The sequence below is a fragment of the Oryx dammah genome, unplaced genomic scaffold, assembly GCF_014754425.2.
Source record: "Oryx dammah isolate SB20612 unplaced genomic scaffold, SCBI_Odam_1.1 HiC_scaffold_28, whole genome shotgun sequence".
Taxonomy (NCBI): domain Eukaryota; kingdom Metazoa; phylum Chordata; class Mammalia; order Artiodactyla; family Bovidae; genus Oryx; species Oryx dammah.
Genome location: NW_024070212.1, coordinates 16,390,399 through 16,408,992, shown reverse-complemented (window position 1 = coordinate 16,408,992; position 18,594 = coordinate 16,390,399). Strand labels below are relative to the sequence as shown.

The following is an 18,594-nucleotide window of genomic DNA, read 5'->3' as shown; positions in this document are numbered from 1 at the left end:
TAGAAAGCCTGAATAAATAAAAATGGAGACCATGAAGCCTTCAGAGTCCAAAATTCCATCCACTTTAGGTCCAGAAACCCCCTTTTCTCTACTCTATTCCCTGTCCGTTGCAATACATCCCACCTGTTGCCCAGCCCCAGATCAAGCAGGGGACAGAGAAGCCTCTAGGGGAAAATCCTGGGAGGTGGAGTGTGTCCTGGGGTTCTGCTGGGAATAGCTGAGCACACCCTCCTGGGTGTGGCCCACCCACCTGAGTGGGGCAATGCTCCAGGAAGCAGACAGCGAACAGAGCCGCAGGGCTCCCAGCCCCGGGAAGCACCCGGCATAGCCTTATAAAGGGACAAGTCTCCATCCAGGGCGCATCTCCCTCATCCTTCTCCTTGGTGACGTCTCCTCTGATCAGGTAAGTCTGCTCAGGCCTATCTCTCTTTTCTAGGAGGAGCCGGGAAGCAGCTCTGGGAGGGGATGCAGGAGCCTGTGGTCCAGTCCTGACTCTGCCGCCAACAGGGCTGTGTGCCTTCACCCCTGCTGAGGTCCCATCTGTGTGGCAAGATGACCAATACTCCCTGCTCTTCCACTGGCTCCTCGGTGATGCTCTTGTGGACACATGCCCAGTGGGAGCTGAGGAACCTCCTCCTCCTCTTGCTTTTTTCCTTCTCTGGATTCACCTGCTCATCAGGTCAAAAAACCCACCAATCCCACCCTTGAGGAGAGTGGGAGCCCCAGCCAAAGCCTTAACCCCAGGCCTGGGACCCCCCTCTCACCATTACTCTGGTGAGACGTCCTGCCCTGACCTGGGGAAAAGATTGATCAACCAGAGCTCCCCACCTCCTCCCAGCAGGAAAATGCTCAGGGACCGTCTGCACACGGGGCTCGGCTCTGGTCTTGGCCACGTTGACAGAGACCTTGGGTGGGTCCTCTTACTGACAGAACAGTGGGCTCTTTCTCCTCCATCAGAAGGCAGTGGAGTTTGTCTTAGATACTGACACGCGTGACGCAGGGTCATGTCCTGGCTGCTGAGGGAAGTCTGGCATGGGAGGGCTGCTCTGTCCCGTTTCTCTGCTGGGGTCCAGGGCAGCCCAGACCTCTGACTGCTGGGGGAAGAACCTGCTTAGGGAAGTCTGTCGTTCTCTTTATTTTAATGAGGTCAGGCCTTGGAGATGCAGATAGTGCCCAGTAACAGAAGAGCGGAAGGACCATCTCCCACATTCCACCCAAAGCCTAGAACTGAGTTGTATATGTCCTTTCACTTCAAAATCCCAGCTGATTCTGGTCCCCAGTCCCTCTTCCTCTCTCAGGGGTGGCCCAGGAAGCCCCCCACCAGGGCTCAGGACAGGACTGCCTTTCTGTCCACTTATTGTAGAGCTTGCTTCATGGTCCAGGTGGGCTTCTAGAGGGTCTTCCGGAAGCAGCCCAGGAGGCTCAGACCAGATCAGAGGGGACACTGTCCTGCCCCCGTGACTCTGACCCTGACGCTGAACCTGGAGGAGATGGATTTGCTGCTGTTTGGGGGGTGGGCTCCTCCACGGCTCTGGTTGCTGCGTCCCGCCTCAGGCCCAGTCTCCTCACTGGGGCTGCCCCCCGTCTCTGCTTCCACACGCTGTGGTCCTCCCCACAGAGGAGTCTGCCGGTCTCCTTCACCTCCTCACGCCCTGAGCTGTGGGGACCCAGGCCCACGCCTGGTCACGCCCTCCTGCTCCTCAGTGTCTCCTCCCAGCACGCAGAGAAGCAGTTTCTTCTGTCCCATCTGAGCCGCGCTGCGCTGGCTGCTCAGCCCCCAGCCAGGTGTCCGAACTTGGGGACCCTCCCCTGGGGAAGGACACAAAAGGTCACTGACTCCTCTTCTGGCAGCTCTTTGGAAGCCAAGATGAGCGGCTCTAAGCTTGAGCAGGCCATTTCAGCCTTGATCGACCTGTTTCACAAACACTCGGGACCCGATGACACCATCGAGAAGGAGGCCCTGCTGCAGCTGCTGAAGGAGAACTTCCCCAACTTCCTCAGTGCCTGTGTGAGTGGGGTTCTGGTCCCCCATGGTGACTGGGTCCTGGCATGACTGAGGGCCCTTTTCTGGGTGACTTTGGACAAGTCACTCTCATTCTCTGATCCTCACTTTCTCATCTGCAAAAAGGCATCATAGAACTTCCTATCCTGTCCTCTATCAGGGTGTGAAGAGATGATGTATGTGGCCAAGTAGGAAAATGTGTGGATACAAGTAGTTGATGATAAGTTATCAAAAAGTGCTACAACTGGAGGGCAGTGGATGGGTCCCCTCTCACCTGTCCCACCTTCTGTATGAGACTCAAACTCTTCTGCTCAGATCTTGAAAGGCTCTAGAGGCTCCCCTAGGGTCTTGAGATCAGAGGAAAGGTGACAGAAATTCCATCAATGACAGAACTTAAGACCATTTTATACAACAAAGAACTCATCCACCAACCTGGTTTAACCAGACAATTCGATGAACTGAACTGATTACAAAAAGAAGAGGTTACTAGCGTAAGCAAGAAGAGGGAACTCAGAGCAAGTAAGATCTCATAGGTCAAAAGAAGAAGGGGTTGGCATGAGGCAGACAAGGGTAGGGCTTATTTTGAGTCCCTGAGCAGAACTTAGGTAGGTGGTCACCTGCAGGGAGTTGGGTGGTGGGTGGTGGTCTGGGGCCGGAGACTCCCCCCACCAGCACACTGATCAGGAAAGCTCTGGGCAGAGTCTGCTCACCATGTGAGGCTTTCATCCAAGTTCACATTTGGGGAAGGACTCTCCATTGAACTGCTGGGCAACGTCAGTGTCCCCACCTCATCCCACACCTCCCCTCCTCAACGCCACACCAGACACCCCTGTGCTGCACTGGGTCCTCATTTCTCTGTCTCTACTTCCTCTTCTCCCAGCTCATCACTTTTGTGGCGCTGAATTTGCCTGTTTTGGTGTCTTTTTCCCACAGGAGAAAAGGGGCAGACATTACTTGTCCAATATCTTTGAGAAAAAGGACAAGAATAAGGACCAGAAGATTGACTTTTCTGAGTTCCTGTCCTTGCTGGGGGACATAGCCTCAGACTATCACAACCACAGCCACGGAGCGGAGCTCTGTTCTGGGGGAAATCAGTGAGCCCAGAGGCCTCCAGACAACCCAAGAAACAATAAAGTGTTGTCTCCCCAGATTCTGACTTATTTCCTTTCTTTATGGGGGCGCCTATGTTGTCAAAACTGCTACTCCTTGGCGAATGTTTTCTGGCATTTCCACGAGGTGGATGGACCAAGAAGGCGCTAGCAGTGCGCCCTCTCATGGCCTCCAGCATCAATGCGCATTTTTCTCGGCAGAGCCTCTTGTCCACCTCTCCCTGCTCCCTAATAAATGTAGGGGTCCCAGACATGGAGGCCGGGACAAAGCATTCCAGCAGGCCCCAGACATGCTTTTCCTTGTGAAGTCAGGGCTCAGAATCCGGTGACCAAGAAACTGCAGGAAGCAGAAGCCAGTGTCTCCACACTGGGCCTCATGCCCCACCGTTTTCCCGAGGGGCTGTGGAGAATGCCACCGCTTTAAAAGGGTTTTCTTACTGGGCGGGTGTGCGGGGGAGTTTGAGGACACGGCCATTTGTCGCTGTGAACAGGAGGCTCAGCAGTACCCGACGGCTGGATCTCCTGTCCTGTGGCCTGGGGTCCCTGGGCTGTGTCCTGGTCCCCATGCATGCACTGGTGTGTTTTCGCCTGTGTGAGTGTCCCCGTGGAAGTGAGAGTCACCCTGTTTGCTGAGCTGATTCTCAGTAGCTGTTTGCTGCAAGCCAGGAGCTGGGTGTCTGGGGATAGCCCATGGTGATGGACGCTCCAGGCAGAGGAGGTCTAGCTAGTCCAGGGGACCAGACATCCTATCGGAGTCAAGTGAGGAGACAGGACTGCAGAAGGAGCACGGTGGAGAAGCCACTCGGAGGAGAAGGAGCGCTGTGCCAAGCGTGTGCATTCCCGTCTCCTCTATCTAACGCCGGTAGGGGCATGTCATTACCCATTGGCCCTTTGAAGCCAGGCAAGGTGCTAGGGGCTGAGGATTTAGAAACGAGCACAACACAGCGACTTCCCAAACAGATCACTGGCACTCCTCAGAGCATCTCCAGGGCGCCACAGGCAGAGTCAGAGCTTTCCCCTCCCCAGTGCCACTTACAGGTCGTGTCCCTGCAGGTTCAGCCAGCGTCCCCTCCTTGAGAGCACCTCTTCTGGCTCGATCACTCCCCACCCCCCGCCCACTCAGCCTCCCACCAACCTCTTAATCAGGCAAACCTTCTTCCTGGATGAATCGAGCAACTGTCTCCACACCCTTCTGCTCTCCCGCCAGCAGGCGACATGTAGGATAAGTTATTGTCCAGGTGGGTGGCTGCTCAGCTTCCTTGACACCATTCCTCGAGCACTTCAATTTCCACACCATCACCTCCTCTCTGCTTCAGGAACATCCTTGGCAGACTATTTTGCCAACATTCATAACCAATGAAAAATAAGAAAATAGGCTGATTCGTGTCAATATATGGCAAAAACCACTACAAAATTGTAATTAGCCTCCGATTAAAATAAATAAATTTTTTAAAAAATAAGAAAATAGCACTAATAAAAGTGATTTTAAAAAATAACACTAGCAATCAGAACAAGGCAGGCAACAGTTTATTGACTCCTGAAAGGTCTTCATTGAGACCTCTGGGCTGAGCTGGGCCTGGCTAATCTCTGACCCTCAATACAGGGCTTCTAGCCATGGGACTGGCTGTGTAAATCTATAGCAACTGCAGCAGCAGTAGAGAGAAACTCAGGAAAGCTGATCTTCTCATCTTGATCTTATCTTCTTTCTTAAAGAACTCTTCTGAGAAATCTGGCTCTAACCAACTCACAGACTTAGAGAACCAACTTATGATTGCCAGTTGGGAGGGATGGAACAAAGGGATAGTTAGAGAGCTTGAGATGAATAGAGACACACTTGCATATTTAGAATGGATAACGAACAAGGACCACCTACTATACAGCAGAGGGAACACCGCTCAGTGTTAAGGGGCAGCCTGGATAGAAGAGAAGTTTGGCAGAGAATGGATACATATACATGTGTGGCTAAGTCCCTTCTATCCATCTGAAACTAGACAACATTGTTATTAGGCTACGCATGCCTGCTAAGTCGCTTTAGTCACGTCCGACTCTGTGCAAGGCTATGGACTGTAGTCCACTAGGCTCCTCTGTCCTTGGGATTCTGCAGCAAGAGTACTGGAGCAGGTTGCCATACCCTCCTCCAGGGGATCTTCTCGACCCAAGGATCCAACCCATGTCTCTTACCACTAGTGCCACCTGGGAAACCCTGTTAATAGGGTATATCCCAATACAAAATAAAAAGTTTAATTTAAAAAAAAAAAGATTTTTTTCAGGATTAGGAACTCATGTACACCCGTGGACAAAATTTTTAAGACAAAAACCAAAAAGAAAAAGAAAAAAAAAGAAAGAAAGAAATCTGGCTCTTTCTTTACTGTGGGGAGAAGATATCAAACAAAGGAAAACTCGATTACAGCCCTGGCCTGGAGCGAGGAAGGAGGATGGCAGAGGCAGAGAATAAGCGGGGTGAGTGTGGGCTGCAGGGATGGGGCGGGAGCCCTGGCCCTGGGCTTTCCAGCTAGTGGCTCTTCAGTTGTAATGAGAGCACACACTGGACACCAGGAAGTTCTAGGTAGGCCCTGCCTGTGCTCCGGGATGCTCAGCACTCATTCTCCCTAGTCTGACACCCTGGGATCGCAGTCTCAAAACTACCCTCACTCACCATTATTCTCCTGTGTGTGGGTGCATTCTCAGTTACTCAGTCGTGTCCAACTCCTTTGCAACCCTATGGACTGTGGTCCCACCAGGCTCCTCTGTCCATGGAATTTTCCAGGCAGGAATACTGGAGTGGGTTGACATTTCCTCCTCCAGGGGTTCTTCCCAACCCAGGGAATGAACCCACATCTCTTGCACCTCCTGCACTGGCAGGTTCTTCACCACTTGCCACCTGGGAAGCCAGGTTCTATGGCCCAACCAGAGGAGCTCCCCAGTGCCCTGCTGGAGTTGAGGCTAATTTTCACCAAGGTCATGGGATGCAAGTGGAGCCCAGAGGGTACCGGGGCATTTGCTCTTGGGATTTGTAGGCTCAGTTCAGTTCAGTTCAGTCGCTCAGTCGTGTCCAACTCTTTGCGACCCCATGAATCGCAGCACGCCAGGCCTCCCTGTCCATCACCAACTCCCGGAGTTCACTCAGACTCACATCCATCGAGTCAGTGATGCCATCCAGCCATCTCATCCTCTGTCATCCCCTTCTCCTCCTGCCCCCAATCCCTCCCAGCATCAGAGTTTTTTCCAATGAGTCAACTCTTCGCATGAGGTGGCCAAAGTACTGGAGTTTCAACTTTAGCATCATTCCTTCCCAAGAAATCCCAGGGCTGATCTCCTTCGGAATGGATTGGTTGGATTTCCTTGCAGTCCAAGGGACTCTCAAGAGTCTTCTCCAACACCACAGTTCAAAAGCATCAGTTCTTCAGTGCTCAGCCTTCTTCACAGTCCAACTCTCACATCCATACATGACCACAGGAAAAACCGTAGCTTTGACTAGATGGACCTTAGTCGGCAAAGTAATGTCTCTGCTTTTGAATATACTATCTAGGTTGGTCATAACTTTCCTTCCAAGGAGTAAGTGTCTTTTAATTTCATGGCTGCAATCACCATCTGCAGTGATTTTGGCAAAAAAATAAATCTGACACTGTTTCCACTGTTTCCCCATCTATTTCCCATGAAGTGATGGGACCGGATGCCATGATCTTCGTTTTCTGAATGTTGAGCTTTAAGCCAACTTTTGCACTCTCCACTTTCACTTTCATCAAGAGGCTTTTTACTTCCTCTTCACTTTCTGCCATAAGGGTGGTGTCATCTGCATATCTGAGGTTATTGATATTTCTCCCAGCAATCTTGATTCCAGCTTGTGTTTCTTCCAGTCCAGCGTTTCTCATGATGTACTCTGCATAGATGTTAAATAAGCAGGGTGACAATATACAGCCTTGATGTACTCCTTTTCCTATTTGGAACCAGTCTGTTGTTCCCTGTCCAGTTGCTTCCTGACCTGCATACAGATTTCTCAAGAGGCAGGTCAGGTGGTCGGCTATTCCCATCTCTTTCAGAATTTTCCACAGTTTATTGTGATCCACACAGTCAAAGGCTTTGGCATAGTCAATAAAGCAGAAATAGATGTTTTTCTGGAACTCTCTTGCTTTTTCCATGATCCAGCGGATGTTGGCCTTTTGATCTCTGGTTTTCTGCCTTTTCTAAATCCAGCTTGAACATTAGGAAGTTCACAGTTCACGTATTGCTGAAGCCTGGCTTGGAAAATTTTGAGCATTACTTTACTAGCATGTGAGATGAGTGCAATTGTGTGGTAGTTTGAGCATTCTTTGGCATTGCCTTTCTTTGGGATTGGAATGAAAACTGACTTTTTCCAGTCCTGTGGCCATTGCTGAGTTTTCCAAATTTGCTGGCATATTGAGTGCAGCACTTTCACAGCATCATCTTTCAGGATTTGAAATAGCTCAACTGGAATTCCATCACCTCCACTAGCTTTGTTCGTAGTGACGCTTTCTAAGGCCCTCTTGACTTCACATTCCAGGATGTCTGGCTCTAGATGTGTGATCACACCATCATGATTATCTGGGTCGTGAAGATCTTTTTTGTACAGTTCTTCTGTGTATTCTTGCCACTTCTTCTTAATATCTTCTGCTTCTGTTAGGTCCAGACCATTTCTGTCCTTTATCGAGCCCATCTTGGCATGAAATGTTCCCTTGGTATCTCTAATTTTCTTGAAGAGATCTCTAGTTTTTCCAATTCTATTGTTTTCCTCTGTTCCTTTGCATTGATCACTGAAGAAGGCTTTCTTATCTCTTCTTGCTATTCTCTGGAACTCTGCATTCAGATGCTTATATCCATTCTTTTCTCCTTTGCTTTTTGCCTCTCTTCTTTTCACAGCTATTTGTAAGGCCTCCGCAGACAGCCATTTTGCTTCTTTGCATTTCTTTTCCATGGGGATGGTCTTGATCCCTGTCTCCTGTACAATGTCACGAACCTCATTCCATAGTTCATCAAGCACTCTATCTATCAGATCTAGGCCCTTAAATCTATTTCTCACTTCCACTGTATAATCATAAGGGATTTGATTTAGGTCATACCTGAATGGTCTAGTGGTTTTCCCTACTTTCTTCAATTTCAGTCTGAATTTGGCAATAAGGAGTTCATGATCTGAGCCACAGTCAGCTCTCAGTCTTGTTTTTGTTGACTGTATAGAGCTTCTTCATCTTTTGCTGCAAAGAATATAATCAATCTGATTTCGGTGTCGACCATCTGGTGATGTCCATGTGTAGAGTCTTCTCTTGTGTTGTTGGAAGAGGGTGTTTGCTATGACTAGTGCATTTTCTTGGCAAAACTCTATTTAGTCTTTGCCCTGCTTCATTCCAAGGCCAAATTTGCCTGTTACTCCAGGTGTTTCTTGACTTCCTTCTTTTGCATTCCAGTCCCCTATAATGAAAAGGACATGTTTTTTGGGTGTTAGTTCTACAAGGTCTTGTATGTCTTCATAGAACCGTTCAACTTCAGCTTCTTCAGCGTTACTGGTTGGGGCATAGACTTGGATTACTGTGATATTGAACGGTTTGCCTTGGAAACAAACAGAGATCATTCTGTCATTTTTGAGATTGCATCCAAGTACTGCATTTCGGACTCTTTTGTTTACTATGATGGCTACTCCATTTCTTCTGAGGGATTCCTGCCTGCAGTAGTAGATATAATGGTCATCTGAGTTAAATTCACCCATTCCAGTCCATTTTAGTTCGCTGATTCCTAGAATGTCGACGTTCACCCTTGCCATCTCTTGTTTGACCACTTCCAATTTGCCTTGATTCATGGACCTGACATTCCAGGTTCCTATGCAATATTGCTCTTTATAGCATCAGACCTTGCCTCTATCACCAGTCACATCCACAGCTGGGTATTGTTTGTCCATCCTAACTCCAGATCAAGACAGGCTGAGGCCAGAATAATGGTGAATAGCGGTCCCAGGACTGGGACAAGGCGGATGTTACAAACATGGAGGTATGGGCTGTGAGCCCTCCAGTTCCTCTCTGAGCACCTTGAAGAGATCTGAGCCCAAAAAGCTAGGGGATGCCACAAACTTCAGAGTAAGCAGAAAAAAAAGGCAGCAGGGGGTAGAGAAGGCTCTGGAAACCCTAGATTTGGGTCTATCCTCAGTTACCTGGGCTTCCTTGGTAGCTCAGCTGATAAAGAATCTGCCTGCAATGCAGGAGACCCCGGTTTGATTACTTGGTCAGGAAGATCCCTTAGAGCAGGGATAGGCTACCCACTCCAGTATTCATGGGCTTCCCTGGTGGCTCAGACGGTGAAGAATTTGCCTATAGTACTGGAGACCTGGGTTGAGAAGATCCCCTGGAGGAGGGAATGGCAACCCGCTCCAGTATTTTTGCCTGGAGAATCCCCATGGATGGAGGAGCCTGGGGGCCTACAGTCCATGGGGTTACGAAGAGTCAGACATGACTGAGTGACAGCACTAAGCACTTGATTACCTACAAAGACATTCTCCCTAGAAGTTTTGTGAATCTCTCTGGATGTCACAGAGCCACCAAAAGGACGTAGGAGGTTATCTATCTAGTCCAGACCCTCAGTGCCCAGAGGAGCACACTGAGGCCTAGAGGGAGAAGAGGAATGACTCTTTCTGACTCCCCCAAGACTCTTGGCCCAGAGCTAGTCCCCTGGGCTGAGCAGGGAACAAAGCTGGGACCTCGTGCCTTCAATCTATAAGAAGCAAAGCAGCATGGAGGAGTGAGAGCTCTGCTCCGAGGTGAAGGGTGATCCTTTTACAGTCCTCAGATTTGAACTTGTTCCATCAGTTGCCCAGATGACACTGCTCTGGGTGGGGACACACACTCAGGACTCAGCCCAACCCAGACCCCGCTCAGAGCCCTGTGGGCCTGGCCTGGCAGGTGGTGACAAAGGGAAGATGAGAGGGATGCTGTGCCTCAGGAAATAGAACATTTGGGGATTTGCAGGTGGAACCAGAGTGTCTGATTATATATCCAGTGAGTCACTAGACCAACTTTCATTAACTGTCAACCATGTAAGAGCTGCTGCCCTCAGTGACAGTTTACTACATGCCAGACAGCGTGCTAAGAGCTTTAAATGCATTGCCTCATTTAATCCTCAGAAAAACCCTGTGCCAAGGGTCTCAGTACCCCAGTTTACAGATGTGAGGCTGGGAGCTTAGTAAACCTCCCAGGAGTGCTTCCTGGTAAATGCCAAAGCCAGAGTTGAAACCCAAGACTTGCTGACTCTGAAGGCCAGCTCCTAGGACAGCAGAAATCAGAGTCTCTGTCTGTCTCTGGGCTGAGCGAGGAGGGTCTCTGCCCTGGCTCTGCTCCACCGCAGCCCACCATCCAGGGCAGGTACTGTGTGCACAGACAGGTGGCCAGGAGAGCGACAGCTAAACAAGCAGGGCCCTGACTCATCAAGGCCCTGGGAACCTCCGTCCCGGCTGCTCTGCCGACTCCATGGCCCACGCAGTGGGGAGGGGGCTTCTGTGATCTCCAGAGCCCTGGTTCTCTGGCTCCTGCTGATCACTGGCCACTCCCAAAGGGTCTACTAGAGAGGAAGCACTGTGCTTTCTGGGGAAAACCACTTTTACTGGAAACGTTTTGCCTAGCCAATGGCCCAGAAAGGCAACTAGGGTATTTACAGCTGAAGGGACCATGGTCCAGGAGGCAGGTAGGCTTGGCCAAAGTCACAGAGCTGGGAAAAGGCAGACTCGGGGTCAGACCCAGTGGTCCCAACTCCTGCTGAGCATCCCTGCTGCTAGGGCTCAGAGCCCTGGGGGTCTGAATCCTGCAGGGAGGATGCTGTTACTTCCAGTCACCAACGGGAACTGTAGGGCCAGAACAGCAGCCTGCTGACTCACTGGGTTCACTCTGCCTGCTCTGCACTATGAATCACAGTCTGTGGAGTGACGGGAGCCTCAGATATTCAGTGAGCACCCACCCAGGCACCCTCATGCTCCTTGGGGCTGCTTCTCACACCTCTCTGTAGTAGGGCCCATCCCTGAAGTCCACCCTATTCCCCTGAAGCTGCTCCTCCCAGCTCTCAGGGTCCACCAGGAGCCCCAGCACGCAAGCACACTCAGTCACTAAGTCATGTCCTACTCTTTGCAAACCCATGGACTATAATCCACCAGGCTCCTCTGTCCATGTGATTCTGGAATCCCATTTCAAGAATATTGGAGTGGGTTGCCATGCCCTCTTCCAGGGGATCTTCCTGACCCAGGGATTGAACCTGCATCCCCTGAGTCTCCTGCATTGGCAGACAGGTTCTTTGCCAGTGAGGCACCAGGGAAGCCCCCCTGCCCTAGAGGCCACTCTGGTTCTGCTTCTCCCCCAGCTTTCCCTCAACATGCACACACGCACACACACACACACACACGCGCACACAGAGCATGGGCCCATATATGTGCGTCCACTGACTAAATCTGCACTTCACTCCTTGGAAGCATCTCTGTATCCTCTACATGGCCTGCCCACCAGCCTCCTCCAGGCAGGCCCTCCTGTACTAGGTTTTCAAATGCTTTTACCACCAGATACCTTCTGCAAATCAAATTGCTTCCAGTAACCAGAGATAAAAAATGGTAGAACAGACTTGTGGACACAGCAGGGGAGCGAGAGGATGGACGAATTGAGAGAGTAGCATTGAGACATATACATTACCATATGTAAAATAGATCAGTCAGTCAGTTCTGTCACTCAGGCGTGTCCGACTCTTTGCAACCCCAGGGACTGCAGCACACCAGGCCTCCCTGCCCATCACCAACTCCCAGAGTTTATTCAAACTCATGTCCATCAAGTCAGTGATGCCATCCAGCCATCTCATCCTCTGTTGTCCCCTTCTACTCCTACCTTCAATCTTTCTCAGCATCAGGGTCTTTTCCAATGAGCCAGTTCTTCCCATCAGTTGGCCAAAGTATTGGAGTTTCAGCTTCAGCATCAGTCTTTCCAGTGAATATTCAGGACTGATTTCCTTTAGAAGGAACTGGTTATATCTCTCTACAGTCCAAGGGACTCTCAAGGAACTCTTCTCCAACACCACAGAAGAATTGATGTTTTCAATTTTTTCAATTCTTTTGAACTGATGCTTATAAAGCACAGCCTTCTTTATAGTTCAACTCTCACTTCCATACATGACTACTGGAAAAACCATAGCTTTAGACAGACCTTTGTTGGCAAAGTAATGTCTCTGTTTTTTAACATACTGTCTAGGTTGGTCATAGCTATTCTTCCAAGGAGCATCTTTTAATTTCATGGCTGCAGTCACCATCTGCAGTGATTTTGGAACCCCAAAACATAAAGTCTGTCACTGTTTCCATTGTTTCCCCATCTATTTGCCATGAAGTGATGGGACCAGATACCATGATCTTACTTTTCTGAATGTTGAGTTTTAACCCAGCTTTTTCACTCTCTTCTTTCACTTTCATTAAGTTCCTCTTCACTTTCTGCCATAAGGGTGGTGTCATCTGCATATCTGAGGTTATTGATATGGCAGTCTGGCAGTCTTGATTCCAGCTTGTGCTTCATCCAGCCTGGCATTTCACATGATGTACTCTGCATATAAGTTAAATAAGCAGGGTGACAATATACAGCCTTGACACACTCCTTTCCTGATTTGGAACCAATCTGTTGTTCCATGTCCAGTTCTAACTGTTGCTTCTTGACCTGCCCCAGATTTCTCAGGAGGCAGGTAAGGTGGTCTGGTGTTCCCATCACTTGAAGAATTTTCCACAATTTGTTGTGATCCACACAGTCAAAGGCTTTATTGTATCAATAAAGCAAAAGTAGATGTTTTTCTGAAATTCTTTTGCTTTTTCAATGATCCAATGGACATTAGCAATTTGATCTCTGGTTCCTCTGCCTTTTCTAAATCCAACGTGAATATCTGCAAGTTCACAGTTCACGTACTGTTGAAGCCTGGCTTGGAGAATTTTGAGCATTACTTTGTTATCTTGTGAGATGAGTGCAATTCTGAGGTAGTCTGAACATTCTTTGGCATTGCCTTCCTTTGGGATTGGAATGAAAACTGAGTTTTCCAGTCCTGTGGCTACTGCTGAGTTTTCCAAATTTGCTGGCATATTGAGTGCAGCACTTTCACAGCATTATTTTTTAGGATTTGAAATAGCTCAACTGGAATTCCATCACCTCCCCTAGCTTTGTTAGTAATGATCCTTCCTAAGGCCCACTTGACTTCACATTCCAGGATGTCTGGCTCTAGGTGAGTAATCACATCATTGTGATTATCTGGGTCATGAAGATCTTTTTTGTACAGTTCTTCTGTGTATTCTTGCCACCTCTTCTTAATAGCGTCTGCTTCTGTTAGGTCCATACCATTTCTGTCCTTTATTGCATCCATCTTTGCATGAAATGTTCCTTTGGTATCTCTTATTTTCTTGAAGAGATCTCTAGTCTTTCCTATTCTATTGCTTTCCTCTATTTCTTTGCACTGATCACTGAAGAAGGCTTTCTTATGTCTCCTTGCTATTCTTTGGAACTCTGCATTCAAATGGGTACATCTTTCCTTTTCTCCTTTGCCTTTTCCTTCTCTTCTTTTCGCATCTATTTGTAAGGCCTCCTCAGACAACCATTTTGCCTTTTTGCATTTCTTTTTCTTGGGGATGGTCTTGATTCATGTCTCCTGTACAGTGTCATGAAACTCCATCCATAGTTCTTCAGGCACTCTGTCTATCAGATCTAATCCCTTGAATCTATTTCTTACTTCCACTGTATAATTGTAAGAGATTTGATTTAGGTCATACCTGAATGGTCTAGTGGTTTTCCTTATTTTCTTCAATTTAAGTCTGAATTTAGCAATAAGGAGTTCATGATCTGAGCCACAGTCAGCTCCCGGTCTTGTTTTTGCTGACTGTATAGAGCTTCTCCATCTTTGGCTGCAAAGAATTTAATCAATCTGACTATATCTCAGGCAGGGATTGCCCTGTCTCAGATGGCAGTGTAGAAAGACGTGCACTTATCTTCTCCTGCGAGAACTCCAAAATTACAACTTGCTGATGAATAGCCTTTGACAGGAGGATGTTGGATCCCACCAGAAAAAGATACCCCACGTCCAAGGGCAAAGGAGAAGCCCCAGCTAGATGGTAGGAGGTGCAAAATCACATTTAGAATCAAACCCCATACCCACCAGATATACTCAGAGGGCTAGAACAAAACCTTGTGCACACCAGGAGACCCCACAGAGACTGAGCCAGACCTGCCTTTGAGTGTTTGAGTGCCTCCTGTGGAGGTAGGGGTAGCAGTGGCCTGCTGCAGAGGCAGGGGCTCTGGGTACAGCCAACCTGGGCGTAGCATAAGCCCTTTTGGAGGACGTTGGCATTAACCTCACCATAGAGCTGCAGAATGTACACAGAACTGGGGAAACAGACTCTTGGAAGGCACAAACAAAACCTTCTGTGCATCAGGACCCAGGAGAAAGGAGCAATGACCCCACAAGAAACTGACCCAGACTTGTAAAATAGATAGCCAGTGGGAATTTGCTCTATGATTCAGGGAGCTCAACCTGGTGCTCTGGGACAACCTAGAGGGGTGGAATGGGTTAGGGGGTGGGAGAGAGGCTCTAGAGGGAGGAGACATATGTGTACCTATGACTGATTCATGTTGATGTATAGCAGCAACCAACACAATATTGTAAAGCAAATATCTTGCAATTAAAAATAAGTTTTTTAAAAAAGAATGAGAGGGAAATCAATACATCCTCAGTTGAAGAAAAAACTAAGAATTCCTGCCCAGCAGAACTACCTAAAAAGAGCAGCTGAAAGAAGTTCTTAAAATAGAAAGAGAATAATAAAATAATGTATCTTGGAACATCAGGGACAAATAAAAAGCACAATAACCAGAAAAAAAGAAAATTATAAAAAAGCAGAGGTGTTTGGGGAGGATTGGAAATGGGGCCAGCAGCTGCCTTCAAAGCACTTCCAATGGATTCTGGTTAATAGCATAAATTCTGGCCCCAGGTTGGCAGGACTTACCTTCTCTGTGCCTCAGTGTCTCACCAGTAAACGAGGGTGGCAGTAATAGTATGTGCCTCCTCGATTGTTTTGAAGGTTAAAGGAGTTAACTTAGATAAAGCACTTTAGAGAGAGATGGACAGGTGGTATCTGCTGTGCAGGCATGCTCAGTTGGGTCTGACTCTTTGTGACCACATGGGCTGTACCTCACTAGGCTTCCCTGTCCGTGGGATTTCCCAAGCAAGAATACTGGAACCGGTTGCCATTTCCTTCTCCAGGGGACCTTCCTGGCTCAGGGATCAAACCCCCATTTCCTGCACTGGCAGGTGGATTCTTTACCACTGCACCACCTGGGAAGCCCAAGTATCTGCTGAATATCTTTGCTATTATTATTCTGTTTGTATTCAAGAAAGTAGACTGAACGATGTGCTGCAAAGGATCTTCCAGGGCCAGGAAAGCCAGGATTGCCTCCTCTGGGGACAGTTTGCTGTTTGTTAGAGATGACGTGACAAAGGGAAACAAAAGGTGGGCCTCGCTGCCTCAGAATCAGACAATCTCTGATTTCATTCGTCCTCTGGAGTCCCTCATAGAATCAGACTGAATCTAAACAGAAGCTGAGCTCTCATCTTTGTCTTGCCTCGTCCCCTGACCTGTGCGGTTCCCTCATTTCCTGTCATGCTTCCCCTGAGAGTACTCCCCCAGTAAACACTTACACAAGAATCCCCATCTTATCTCTCCTTCTGGGAAATCTAGCCTAGAACGGTGGACTTACTCCAGATATACTGTCCTGGTAAGACAGAAAGGGTGAATGTAAGGCCCATGTCTAACCCCTCTATGCATCAGAAATGTGTGCAAAATGAACAAGAAAGAAGGATAAATCTCATGGCAGCATGATGAAAGCCTCAGTGGTGGGGAAGGTTGTCAAAGTGTGAGGAACAGTGGAGAAGTGCTCTGAAAAAGGCACTGGAGATGGGCACAAATGCTAACTCTGACCCTTGGTCTGAAGGGTTTGAAGGGCTTCCAACTGGGAAGAATTAGCAACCCCAGTGGAAAGGACATAGAAAATGGGCATTTTGTGGGACAGGGGGCAGCCATTACAACATTTTTATTTCTGTCTCTCCGTTTCTTAGCACGGTACCTGGCTCAGAAATGAACATAGGGAACTGTCTGCTCCCCGCCAACACTTGCATCTGGTGCATGGTTAGCATTGTTCCAAAATGACCATCCAAAACATTGACTGGAACCAGCTAGACTTCTTACCAGTTTCATTTGTATTGAAAGGACTCCTCACACTATACCAGGGACTGACTCATTTACCTTTGTCCCCACTTTGCCCAGTGGGGTATGTGGCTTTAGAAAACCAAACTTGAGAGAAAGGTGACAAGTCTGCTCATTGCCCTCATGAAAGCAGACTAGGGAGCAAGTGCCCACCTGGCCCCTGCAAGGTCTCAAATGCGGGTTCTGGTCTGTCCTTACACACAGTCACCTAGATGGCTACCATACTTGGTCCCAGACGCAAACAGCATGGGTGAATCTCCAGCTCCCACAGACCAGAAGACCCAGCACAGTCTCAGGGCCCTTTTTGGAGCAATCTGTGTATTCCCTCTTATGCATTCAACATAGCTCTTCCCCAGGTTTAGTTCATGTAGTCAACTGAGAGGGTGCAGAGATCTATGTTCTCAGCACTTGATCTTCTTCTTCTTCTTCTTTTTTTTTTTTTTTTTTTTTTAGCACTTGATCTTCTAAGTGGAAAAGCCAAAATGAAAACCCAGGTGTGTCCTAGTGTGGATGTTCTGACTTGCCCATGTCAGCCAAGGGATCCTCGTCATGGAGCAAAGGGTTCCCTGCTCCGTGCTCATGCCTGGAAGTACTAATAGTGCCAGAGGTCCAGACCCTGCCCATAAATATAAGGTGACTTCTGTGGTAGCAGAAACCAAGGCAACTATGGGCAGATTAACAGCTGACTTAGGCAGTCATTAGTGTGAAAGTCTGGGTGCACCAGACCTGGGTATGACATAAGCCCTCTTGGAGGAGGTCACCATTAACCCCACCATAGAACCACCAGAACTTACACAGGACTGGGGAAACAGACTCTTGGAGGGCATAAACAGAAACTTTTGCACACCAAGACCCAGGAGAAAGGAGCGGTGACCCCACAAGAGATTGACCCAGATTTGCCTGTGAGTGTCCAGGAATCTCTGCTGGGGGCATGGGTCAGCAGTGGCCTGCTGCAGGGTTGGGGGTACTGAGTATGGCAGTGCGTGCATGGGACCTTTTGGAGGAGGTCACCATTATCTTCATTACCTCCACCATAGTTTGGCCTCAGGTCAAACAATAGGGAGGGAACAAGCCCTGCCTATGAACAGAAAATTGGATTAAAGATTTACTGAGCCCAGTCCCACCCATCAGAACAAGAACCAGTTCCCCCTCAGTCAGTCTCTCCCATCAGAAAGCTTCTGTTATCCTCTTATCCTTATCCATCAGGGAGCAGACAGAAAGAAAACCATAATCACAGGAAACTAACCAAACTGATCACATGGACCACAGCCTTGTCTAACTCAATGAAACTATGAGCCATGCCGTGTAGGGCCACCCAAGATGGACGGGTCATGGTGGAGAGTTCTGACAAAGTGTGGTCCACTGGAGAAGAAAAGGCAAACCACTTCAGAATTCTTGCCTTGAGAACCCCATGAACAGCATGAAAAGGCAAAAAGATAGGACACTGAAAGATGAACTCCCTAGGTCAGTAGGTGCCCAACATGCTACTGGAGATCAGCAGAGAAATAATCCCAGAAAGAACGAAGAAACAGAGCCAAAGCAAAAACAACACCGAGTTGTGGATGTGACTGGTGATGGATGTAAAGTCTGATGCTGTAAAGAGCAATACTGCACAGGAACCTGGAATGTTAGGTCCATGAATCAAGGCAAACTGGAAGTGGTCAAACAGGAGATGGCAAGAGTGAAAGTCGACATTTTAGGAATCAGTGAGCTAAAATGGACTGGAATGGGTGAATTTAACTCAGATGACCATTATATCTACTACTGTGGGCAAGAATCCCTTAGAAGAAATGGAGTAGCCATCATAGTCAACAAGAGTCCAAAATGTAGTACTTGGATGCCGCCGCTGCTGCTAAGTCGCTTCAGTCGTGTCCGACTCTGTGCGACCCCAGAGACGGCAGCCCACCAGGCTCCCCCGTCCCTGGAATTCTCCAGGCAAGAACACTGGAGTGGGTTGCCATTTCCTTCTCCAATGCATGAAAGTGAAAAGTCAAAGTGAAGTCGCTCAGTCGTGCCCTAGCGACCCCATGGACTGAAGCCCACCAGGCTCCTCCATCCATGGGATTTTCCAGGCAAAAGCACTGGAGTGGGGTGCCATACATTCTCAAAAATGACAGAGTGATCTCTGTTCATTTCCAAGGCAAACCATACAATATCACAGCAATCCAAGTCTATGCCCCAACCAGTAACACCAAAGAAGCTGAAGTTGAAAAGTAATATGAAGACCTACGAGA

The 18,594-nt window shown here is 48.4% G+C and overlaps 1 protein-coding gene across 2 annotated transcripts; it reads left to right on the top strand.

The window, feature by feature from the left end:
- Window positions 1–320: 320 nt before the first annotated feature.
- LOC120855810 (protein S100-A7-like) lies at window positions 321–3,152 on the top strand. Of its 2 annotated transcripts, none has more exons than XM_040230572.1 (3): window positions 321–403; window positions 1,852–2,008; window positions 2,936–3,152. In XM_040230572.1, exons 2-3 carry the CDS (start codon window positions 1,868–1,870, stop codon window positions 3,098–3,100), a joined length of 306 nt encoding a protein of 101 aa, XP_040086506.1. In that variant the 5' UTR covers window positions 321–403; window positions 1,852–1,867; the 3' UTR covers window positions 3,101–3,152. The 2 variants fall into 2 exon arrangements, with proteins under 2 accessions (XP_040086506.1, XP_040086507.1); XM_040230573.1 differs by having other exon boundaries at window positions 336–403; window positions 1,863–2,008.
- Window positions 3,153–18,594: the final 15,442 nt, after the last annotated feature.